The following is an 11,201-nucleotide window of genomic DNA, read 5'->3' on the forward strand; positions in this document are numbered from 1 at the left end:
ATCACAACACGTGAGGAGGACACGACTGCACACACAGTTCACATCTGCACCAATATTGCAACACATGGAGTACATGTACAGCATAAAAATGACATTCAAAGTATATGTAAGGAAAATTGTTTTGGGTGATTGTGGTCAGATATGGCAGTATCCTGTAGAAATTACCACTTTGTTATTTTTCAGACTTGGGCCTGGGTACAAGTTGAAAATGAGGTGAACGTTGACAACGTGGGTTCCACAGTAGCATCCCCAGCAGTCAGAAATGACCCGCACATATCTGGCAACAGATGAGATCTGCAAAGATCTGGCAGTCAATACTCACTCAATGTCCTGGACAGGTAGCTAAGGTCATTCTGAGGGTGATTGTGAACACTGGTGACTGGTCTGGGCTCCACTGGCGGCGAGACGGACCTTGGCATGGGGCTGCAGTTTGTCACTTCATGTGCATGCTCTTCCTGAGGAAACACAAACCCACACGTGAAGACAGTTTCCACAGCTCAATACAACCAAGTGCAACTTGCCAGTGCTTCTGATGATGATCGCTCCTACACTGCCTGCAGAACACTGTGTGGTTAACTGTTAGCCCACATCAACTACCCACAAGGAACAAAGCAACAAAGGGCTACCTGGCAATCGGCTACCTATCTAGCACCAGCCAGCCAAATGATCAGGGCTTCCTCTGATCTGGGGTGGGGGAGGCCGAGCTGATGAGGATGTCTATTTACATTCTAATAATAATAGTAAGTGGTAGCAGCCCCATGCCACAGAGAGTGGGTTACAGTCACAGAAGGCCACAATGATGGCTGAAAGCAATCTAGAGTGTAGCTTACCTGCACCAGGCCACCTCAATTCTGTCCATAAACCTGCAGCTCCATATTCCGAACAATGTTCCTCCAATCTGAGACAGCCTCACCATTCCCCCTCAGCTTCCACAGCCCCAAGGTCTGAGTGGGCCCCCCAAGATCGCATCGCTGGGACAAGCCAATTAGCAAGTGGTCTCCAGGAAAATTTTTTTTTTTAGATTAGATTAGACTTACAGTGTGGAAACAGGCCCTTCGGCCCAACAAGTCCACACCGACCCGCCGAAGCGAAACCCACCCATACCCCTACATTACCCCTTACCTAACACTACGGGCAATTTAGCATGGCCAATTCACCTGACCCGCACATCTTTGGACTGTGGGAGGAAACCGGAGCACCCGGAGGAAACCCACGCAGACACGGGGAGAACGTGCAAACTCCACACAGTCAGTCACCTGAGTCGGGAATTGAACCCAGGTCTCTGGCGCTGTGAGGCAGCAGTGCTAACCACTGTGCCACCGTGCCGTCCCTGGTGCTGCTGGTCTCATTCACAGCAAAGCAGATCAGCACAGACACTGTCAAGGCCCCAAAGAACATAGAAAATAGGAGCAGGTGTCGGCCATCTGGCCCACCAAGCCTGCTCCACCATTTCATAAAACCAGGGCTCCTCTTTTCATGGCCTCATCTCCACTTACCTGCCCACTCACCATAACCCTTAATTCCTTTACTGTTCAAAATCTAGCTCTGTCTTAAAACAAAATTCAACAAGGTACCCTCAACTGCTTTACTGGGCAGGGAATTCCACAGATTCATAACTCTTTGGGTGAAAGCATTCCTCCTCAACTTCGTCCTAAATCAGCTCTGCCTCATCTAGAGACTGTGCCCTCTAAGTCTAGTTTCACTTGCCATTCTTTTATATGTTTCTATAAGATTCCCCCCCCCCACTTCATTCTTCAAAATTCCTGGGGCATAGTCTCAGTCTACTCAATCTCTCCTGATAAGCCAACCCTCTTGACCCCAGAATCAACCTCCTCTGCACCCCCTCTAGTGCCAGTGCATCCTTTCTCAAATAAGACCAAAATTGTGCACCTCACCAGCACCCTATAGAATGGTAGCATCAGCTCTCTGTTTTTAAATTCCATCCCTCGATTAATAAAGGGCAGTATTCGATTTGCCTTCTTAATTACCCGCTGTGATCATCTATGAAAAAACAGCCAATCAGCATTTCCCTCCCCAAACATTTCACAAGCTGAAACACAGGCGCTAATAATATAATGGTCATAGAACATAGAACAGAACAGCTCAGTACAGGCCCTTCAGCCCTCAATGTTGTGCCAAACTTTATCCTACTTTAAGATCAAAACAACTGACATACCCTTCAGTTTACTATCATCCATGTGCTTGTCCAGCAGTCACTGAAACATCCCTAATGTTTCTGACTCTACTCCCACCGCTGGCAATGCATTCCACACACCCACCACTCTCTGTGTAAAGAACCTATCTCTGACATCTCCCCTATACCTTCCTCCAATTATGCACCTTGTAACAGCCATTTCTGCTCTGGGAAAAGGTCTCTGGCTATCTATGCTTCTAATTGCCTTGTACACCTCTATCAATACCTCACATCCTTCTTCGTTCCAATGAGAAAAGCCCTAGCTCTCTCAACCGTTCTTCATAAGACACTACTCCAGCCCAGGCAGCGTCCTGGTAAATCTCTGCACCCTCTCTAACATTTCCACATCCTTGCTATGATGAGGTCACTAGAACTGGACACAAGTGTAGCCTAACTAGGGCTCTATAGAGCTGCATCATAACCTCACAGTCCTTAAACCCAAGCCCCCTGCTAATGAAAGCCAATACACCATATGCCTTCTTAACCACCCTTTCAAGTTGGGTGACAACTTTGAGGGATCTATGGACGTGGACACTAAGATCCCTCTGTTCCTCCACACTGCCAAGAATCATGCCTTTAACCCTGCATTCTGTATTCAAATTCCACCTTCAAAAATGAATCACTTTTATACTTTTCCAGGTTGAACACCAACTGCCCAGCTCTGCATCCTGTCAACGTCCCACTGCAATCTACAACAGCTCTCCACACTATCCACCAACCATCGTGTCATTAGCAAATTTACTAACCCACCCTTCCACTTCCTCATCCAAGTCAATTATAAAAGCACAAAGAGCAGAAGTCCCAGCAGAACACCACTGATCACTGAGCTCTAGTCTGAGTACTACCACCCTGTGTCTTCCACGGGCCAGCCAATTCTGTAACCAGACAACCAAATTTCCCTGTATCCCATGGCTCCTTACTTTCTGAATGAGGCTACCATTTTGTGATAATGGATTAATAATTCAGAGTGAAAAACTCAGATCCCACCATGGCTGTGACAGAATGTGAATTCAGTTTCAAAAGTTCTTCTGGCTCATTAACATCATTTACAGAAAGAAACCTATCTCTCAGAAACATGACAGGTTCCGTGGATAAACCATCCCTGAGGGTCAATAAATACCATCAGTGACCACATCCCAAGACATAATTAAAGACCTTGATGAATTTTGTTACATGCATTCATGGGTCATGGACATTGCTGGTTGGGCCCAGCATTTATTCTTCATCCCTAGTTGCCCCTTGAGAAGGTGGTGGTGAGCTGCCTTCTTAAACTGCTGCAGTCCATGTGCTGTGGGTTGACTCAAAATGCCCTGATGGACGAAATTCCAGGATTTTCTCCCAGCAACACTGAAGGATTGATGATGTGTTTCTAAGTTAGGCTGGTTAGTGGCTTGGAGGGGAACTTGAAGGTGGGGACGTTCCCATGTGTCTGCCACCCTTGTCTTTCTAGATGGAAGTGGTCGTGGGAGATGCTGTCTAAGGAACCTTGATGAATTTCTGCAGTGCATCTGGTAGAGACTACTGCCACTGTGCATTAGCAGAGGGAGGGAGTGTTTGTGGACGTGATGCCAATGAAGTAATTTACTTTGTCCTGGATGGTATCAAGTTTCTTGAGTGTTGTTGGAGCTGCACCCATCCAGTAAGTGCAGAGTGTTCCATCACACTCCTGACTTGGGCCTTGTAGATAGTGGACAGGATTTGGCAGTCAGAAGATGAGTTAATCAGTGCAGAATTATTGGTGAAAGATAGTGTTGGAGGAATGAATGGGAGTGGAAGCAAATAAATGCCCAAGGCCTGATAATCTGCATACCTGAGAACGAAAAGAGACAGCAATGGGAATAGTGGTATGTTGATTGTCATCTTCTGAAATTCAGTAGGTTCAGTATCAAGGGTGCAAACTTAAACCCACTGTTTAAAAAAGGTAGGGAGAAAACAGACTGGTTAGCTTCACATCAGTAGTAGGAAAACTACTGGACTATACTACAAAGGAAATGTAACAGGTCACTTCAAAAATACCACCAGGATTACAAACATCAAACTGGATTTACGAAAAAAAAATTAGGTTTGACAAACCTTCTGGGGAATTTTGAGGAAGTAACTAGAAGAATAGGGGAGGAAGAATCAGTGATCGTGGTGTATTTTGATTTTCAGAAAGCTTTGATAAATTTCCACACAAGTGTTGGTGAGTAAATTAAAGCACATGGTAATATACTGACTTGGGTTAAACATGAGTCGAGAATGTGGTGCTGGAAAAGCACAGCAAGTCAGGCAGCATCTGAGGAGCTGGAGAATCGACATTTCAGGCATAAATACTTCATCAAGAATGAGGTTTGTAAACCGGGGGAAGGGCGGAGCTAAGAGATAAATGGGATGGGGGTGGGGCTGGAGGGAAAGTAGCTGGGAATGGGATAGGTAAATGAAGGCGAGGGTAAAGGTGATATGTTGGACAGGAAGATGGAACGGATAGGTGGGAAAGACGACGGGCAGGTCAAGAGGGCAGTGCCAAGTTGGAAGATTGGGACTGGGATAGTGTGGGGGAAGGGGAAATGAGGAAAATGGTGAAATCCACATTGATCCCGTGTGGTTGCAGGGTCCCAAGGCGGAAGATGAGGTGTTCTTTCTCCAAACATCAGGTGATTAGGGTTTGGCGATAGAAGAGGCCCAGGACCTGCATGTCCACGGCTGAGTGGGAGGGGAAGTTGAAGTGTTCAGCTACAGAGCAGTGGGGTTGCTTGGTGCGGGTGTCTCAGAGATGTTCTCTGAAACGATCCGTAAATAGACATCCTGTCTCTTCAATGTACAGGAGACCACATCAGTAGATGACATTAGTGGAGGTGCAGGTAAATTTCTGTCGGACATAAAAGAATCCTTTGGGGCCTTGGACGGAGGTGAGGTGTGAGGTGTGGGTGCAGGTTTTGCACTTCCTGCACGGCAGGGGAAGGTACCAGGAGTGGGGTGTGGGCTGGTGTTGATCTGACAAGGGAGTCATGGAGGGAATGGCCTCTCTGAAACGCTGATAGGGGTGGGGCGAACAATATATCCCTGGTGGTGGGATACGTTTATAGGTGGGATTGAGTATAGGTTAGTAGGCAGGAAATAAAGTAGGTATACATGGGTCACCTTCAGAGTGAAAGGCAGTATCGAATGGGGTGCTGCAGGAATCAGAGTTTGGACGCCAGCTACTAACAATATACAGCAACAACATGAATGAGGAAATGAAGTATCATATTTCCAAATTTGCTGATGACACAAATCGTGAGCAGTAAGGAGGAAATAAGAAGCTTCAGGGTGATTGAGAAATACTGATCCGGAGGATAAATGCATGGCAGATGCAAGAATAATATGGATACAAGTGAAGTTGTCCACTTAGTAGGAAAAACAGATGGCACAGTTTCATTTAAACAGTTGTAGATCAGGAAATCTTGATATGCAAAGGTACCTGTGTGTCCTTGTACAACAGGCAATGAAAGTAAACATGTAAGTGGAACGAGCAGTTAAACAGGAAAATGGTGTGTTGCCTTTCATTGTGAGGGTTTGAATTCAGAAGCAAGGAAGTCGTAGTACAACTGTGTGGGGCCTTGGGGAGGCCACACTTGGAGTATGGTGTGCAATTTCAAAATCCTTACCATCGAGAGGAGTACAGCAAAGGTTCACTAAACATACTCCTGGGATGGCAAGTTATTTTTTGAGGGCAGAATATATGGACTTGGCCTGTATTCACTTGAGTAGAGAAGGATGAAAGGAATCTGATTGAAATATATAAAGTTTTAACTCTGGCTGGATGGATAGGGCGTGGGAAGGATTTTACCCAGGCAGGGAATCCACAACAAAGGGTCATCTGCTCCTGATAGGAGGTCTGCCTTTCTAGACTGAGATGAGGTGAAAGTTCTTCACCCAGAGGATGGTGGGCCTGACAAATTCTCTCTCTCAAGGTGGCAGAGACCAGGTCACTGGGTATATTTAAGAAAGAAATATAAGTTTCTTGAGGCAAATGACATTAAGGAATATGGGGAGGAGGGTACGGCATTGAGATAGAAAAATCAACTAATTGATGGGCTGAATGGCCTACTCCTGCTCCTATTTTCAAAGTTTCTGTGATTCTATTAATTCCTAGCCTCTGACTTTCTCTTGCAGCCATTATATTTTTATGGCTGGTCCAATTCAATTCCTGGTTATTGGTAACTCCCAGAATGTTAATAATGGGGCTCTCAGTGATGGTAAGACCACTGAATGTTACGGGGAGATGGTCATTGTCTGGCATGAATGTTGTTTGCCACTTGTCAGCCCACGTCTGGATATCATTCAAATCTTGTTGCATTTGGACATGTACTTCATCAGTATCTGAGGGAGCGGCAAATGATGCTGAACATTGTACAATCATCAGCGAACATCCCCACTGCTGATCTTATGACAGAGGGAAGGTAATTGATGAAGCAACTGAAGATGGTTGGGCCGAGGACACTACCCTAAGGAACCCATGCAGAGATGTTTTGGGGCTGAGATGACTAACCTCCAACAACCACCACCATCTTCCTATGTGCTAGGTATGACTACAACCACCGGAGAGTTTGTCCTCCGATTCCCATTGACTCCAGTTTTGCTAGGATTCCTTGATGCCATACTCAATCAAATACAGCCTTGATGTCAAGGGCTGTCACTCTCACTTCATCTCTGGAATTCAGTTTGTTTTTGTCCATGTCTAAAACCAAAGTGAATGAGGTCAGGAACTGAGTGGCCCTGGCAGAACCCCGAGTGGTATCGCTGAGCAGGGTACTCCTTTACAAGTGCTGTTTGATCACCCAGTTGATGATCCTTTCCATGATTGTGCTGGTGTTTGAGAGCAGACTGACCCTGGGCTGGGCAGGTGTTGGACAGGTTGGAAGTCTAGGTGTTTGGGAACAGGACATACCTGGGCAATTTTCCACTTTGTCGGTTAGATGCCAGTTTTGGAACTGTACTGGAAAAGCTTGGCTAAGGGAGTGGCAAGTTCTAGAGCACAAGTCTGCAGTACTATGGCCGGAATGTTGTCAGGGCCCATAGTCTTTGCAGTATCCAATGGTTTCAGTTGTTTGCTGTTCTCATCTGGAGTGAACAAAATTAGTTGATACAGAAAGGTCGGCACTGCAGAGGGTAGAGTGCTCTATCTGTCTTCCAACTCCATTTTGATTTAGCTCCCTCTCTCTGTCCCTACCTATTCTTCACCTTTAGTGTCTATACTGCCAGTGCGAAGCACTGAACATAATTTCAGTAATAGGAAGTACGGGTTAAAAATAACACTCAATTGTGCACAAGAGTACTTCTGGATATGGAAAAAGCAAAAACCAAAATTGGTTGATGGCTCTTGTGGTAGTGTCACCGTCTCTGAACCAGGAGACCTGGGTTTAAGTCCCTGCTCCAATCACACATTGCAATATGTCTGGACAGATTAGGGACTGAGATGAGGAAACATTCCTTCACTTAAAGGGCTGTGAGTCTTTCAAATTCTCAACTCCAGAGAGCTGTGGTTGCTCCATTGTTAAATATGGTTAAGGCTGAGACAGATTATTCAGGGAATCAAGATATACGGGGAATTGAAGCCCATCTTCTCCAAATGTAATCAGTGCTCTTGTCAGTGTCATTGGAAAACCAAGATGACCTGTGTAGTTGATGTTTTTTAAATGTTCTTTTATCCTGGCTGGGTCAGTGTTTATTGCCCCATCTGATTGTGGTGAGCCACCTGGTCCAGCCATCATAGTTTGGTCGCAGTTGCTTGTTTGTAGATTAGTGACCATAGCACCATTGGCTCAGGAAGTCACCCCAAGGTATGGATAATCACCAATGACATAGTCAAGGTATCACCAGACCCTGAGGCCTCTGCTATGGATGTCTGAGATTCCCTGAAGACAACAAATACATTCTGCATGCACAGCAGTGTGAAAATATAAATACCATTGCATTTACATAGCACCTTTCACATTCTCAAGACGTCTTAACATCCTTGCTATTGCTGGTTAAAAAAGTGCAGCAGCCAGAAAGAACCTCAACCTCTCCCCTCCCACACACACACAGCAATAAAGCAACACAAGAACTCCCCCAGCCCAGGGAAAAGACCTTGTCTACTTATCCTATCCATGCCCCTCGTGATTTTATAAACCTCTTTCCTGAGATGGGAAAAATTTAAAAGAGATCTAAGGGGCAACCTTTTGACACAGAGGGTGGTGTGTGTGTGTGTGTGTGTGTGTGTGTGTGTGTGTGTGTGTGTGTGTGTGTGTGTACATTTAAAAGGTATTTGGATGGATATATGAATAGGAAGGGTTTAGAGGGATGTGGGCCAAGTGCTCGCAAATGGGACTAGATTAGATTAGATTAGATTAGACTTACAGTGTGGAAACAGGCCCTTCGGCCCAACAAGTCCACACCGACCCGCCGAAGCGCAACCCACCCATACCCCTACATTTACCCCTTACCTAACACTACGGGCAATTTAGCTTGGCCAATTCACCTGACCCGCACATCTTTGGACTGTGGGAGGAAACCGGAGCACCCGGAGGAAACCCACGCAGACACAGGGAGAACGTGCAAACTCCACACAGTCAGTCGCCTGAGTCGGGAATTGAACCCGGGTCTACAGGCGCTGTGAGGCAGCAGTGCTAACCACTGTGCCACCGTGCCGCCCACAATTAGTTTAGGATACCTGGTTGGCATGGACAAGTTGGACCGAAGAGTCTGTTTCTGTGATGTACATCGCTATGACGGATTGAATAATCTGTTATTTGACCAGGAGAACACCCCACCTCGACCCCCAATGCTCCAACTTGCTCATGTTACACTTCCACACCAGCAGGTTGTTCTGGTGCTGGTCAGAGTCAAAGGGGGTGTGACTGAGACTGAGCAATGAGCTTGGGCATTGGTCAGGTTTGGATGAGAAGCTGGATGTTCCTGCTCATAGGCCACTCTCAGTTTGACTCCCCTCTTGCAGCTCCCAGGCAGATGCCAGCTGGACTGGGATGTACAAGGTTAAAAATCACACAACATCAAGTTATAGTCCAACAGGTTTCATTGGAAGCACACTAGCTTTCAGAGCGACGCTCCTTCATCAGGTGATAGCCTGACAGACTACCACCTGATGAAGGAGCATCGCTTCGAAAGCTAGTGCTTTTAATTAAACCTGTTGGACTATAACCTGGTGTTGTGTGATTTTTAACCCCAGGCAGATGGGAAGTGTTGGGTTCCTGAGCAGTTCCTCACCACTCCCCGCCTATTTCTGTCTCAGGCAGATGCCAGGGACAGTGCGGCCCTCCACATTCATTCCTTTCAAAAACATCAGAATACTTTTAACACCAAAGTAAAAGTCACACGTCAACCTGGCCTGAAGTGAGCCAACAGTTCCCAGCCCAGGGGATTGATGTGATGACACAGTCCGGCTTTGATTTATTGCTGCATTTCTGCCAGTTTCAAGTCAGGGGGTAGTGAGAGGGGGAATTACGGGGGGGGGGAGAATATCGGGGGCGGGGTAAGCAGAGAGTGGAAGGTTTGGGAAAAGTAGAGCGACGCTCTGTTGGTGATGGGAAAGGGTTGTCGGGGTAACGATGGGATTGAGGTCAATAGGAGGGCTACCTGGGGGTAAAGATCGGGGTGGCGAAGGTCATGCGTGTTGGGCCAGGACATGTAAGTGTCGCTGGGAGAAGTTGAGCAGCCCTTTCCCAGCTGTGTGGACACTTTCCCAGGCTCGCTCTGTCTCTCCAGAAGCAGCTCTCTGAGTGAGTGCAGCTCTCCCGCTGGGTCTCCCATCCCCAGGAGCCTGCAACACTCTCCCGGTTTGCAGCAGAGTTGTGTTCCCCGGGGGCTCGGACAGGCGCTTACCTTGAGCCTGGCACGGCGCTCACACTCTGTCATGGTGTATGGGCAGGAACAGGAGCCTGCTCCCGGGGCTCCGAGAGTCTCCCAGCCCAGCCCAGCCCGGTCCGCTCCGCTCACATCGCCCGCTGCGGAATTCTTCCGGGAAACAAAAACGAAAGCGCCGGATCTGGAGCCGAGGGAGGGTCACTTCCTTAGGGAACAGCACTGACTAAAACTCCAAACAGGTCAAACTGGTCCCGTCTGCCTCTGAACAGGATAAAATAATCCTCTGAGGGAGGAATGAAGTTACTGCAGATTGAAACAAGAAATAACCTCCTTTTGCACAGACTGAGATGAGAGTGCTGGATGGTCCTGGGTATAATCTCACCGTGGGCTTTTCTACGGCGTTGTCCAGGTAGGCGGGTGAGTGGTCAAATTTAACACGTTGTGGTGGATCGGCCACTAGCCCTCAGTAGGCAGCGATAAAAATTAATAATTGTACCCCATGTTAATAAAATCAAGAACCTTTTCCCCCAACATTACACACTCAATACTCCTCCCACTGAGAGAGAAGTGGAAAAGGCTGGAGTTCTGGGCAGGGTGTGTGTGAACAGAGAGATAGGCCCATATCCCTCCAAACCTTTCCTATGCATGTAACTATCTAAATGTCTTTTAAATGTTATCATTGTACCAACCTCCACCACTTCCTCTGGCAGCTCCTTCCATCTGAGTGGAAAAGTTGCCCCTTAGTTCCTTTTAAAATCTCTTCTCTCTCACCTTAAACCTGTGCCTTCCAGTTTTGGACTCCCCTGCCCTGGGAAAATACCTTGAAAATTCAGCCCATTTGTGCCCCACATTATTTTTTCAAGGTATTTTTATTGAAAAAAAGGAAAATTTTTAAGATTTTTTACAAACTGACAAAAATATACAAACAAGTATAAGCACCAATACAAAATTAAATAAATAAGAGAAAAAAGACCAAAAAAAGGAAAAAAAACAACCAAAACATAAAATAGGATATCATACAATACTAGCAATAAACAACAAAATAATTAAATAACTAGAAACATGTTCAAAATAGATTTACATCAAGACCTGTATTTATACGGGATTCCGCCTCCCAGAGGTCCCCGAACCAGCCAGAACCATTACCACAGCTAGACAAAAGCCCTGGACAATATGGCCGAAA

At 46.4% G+C, this 11,201-nt stretch overlaps 1 protein-coding gene across 2 annotated transcripts in view; it reads right to left on the minus strand.

Annotated features, from left to right (window-relative positions):
- Positions 1–10,268, minus strand: part of LOC132828459 (transcription factor ETV7-like) — an 87,384-nt gene extending 77,116 nt beyond the window's left edge. The window contains exons 1-2 of one of the 2 annotated variants that reach the window (XM_060845603.1): positions 10,037–10,268; positions 323–455 (exon numbers count right to left, since the gene is read on the minus strand). In XM_060845603.1, the coding sequence (XP_060701586.1) occupies positions 323–455; positions 10,037–10,069 (166 nt within the window). In that variant the 5' untranslated portion in view covers positions 10,070–10,268. The remainder of the gene's footprint in view (positions 1–322; positions 456–10,036) is intronic. The other variant, XM_060845602.1, reaches the window with a different exon arrangement.
- Between the last annotated feature and the right edge of the window lie 933 nt (positions 10,269–11,201).

The sequence above is a fragment of the Hemiscyllium ocellatum genome, chromosome 26 (genome assembly GCF_020745735.1).
Source record: "Hemiscyllium ocellatum isolate sHemOce1 chromosome 26, sHemOce1.pat.X.cur, whole genome shotgun sequence".
In the NCBI taxonomy this organism is placed as follows: domain Eukaryota; kingdom Metazoa; phylum Chordata; class Chondrichthyes; order Orectolobiformes; family Hemiscylliidae; genus Hemiscyllium; species Hemiscyllium ocellatum.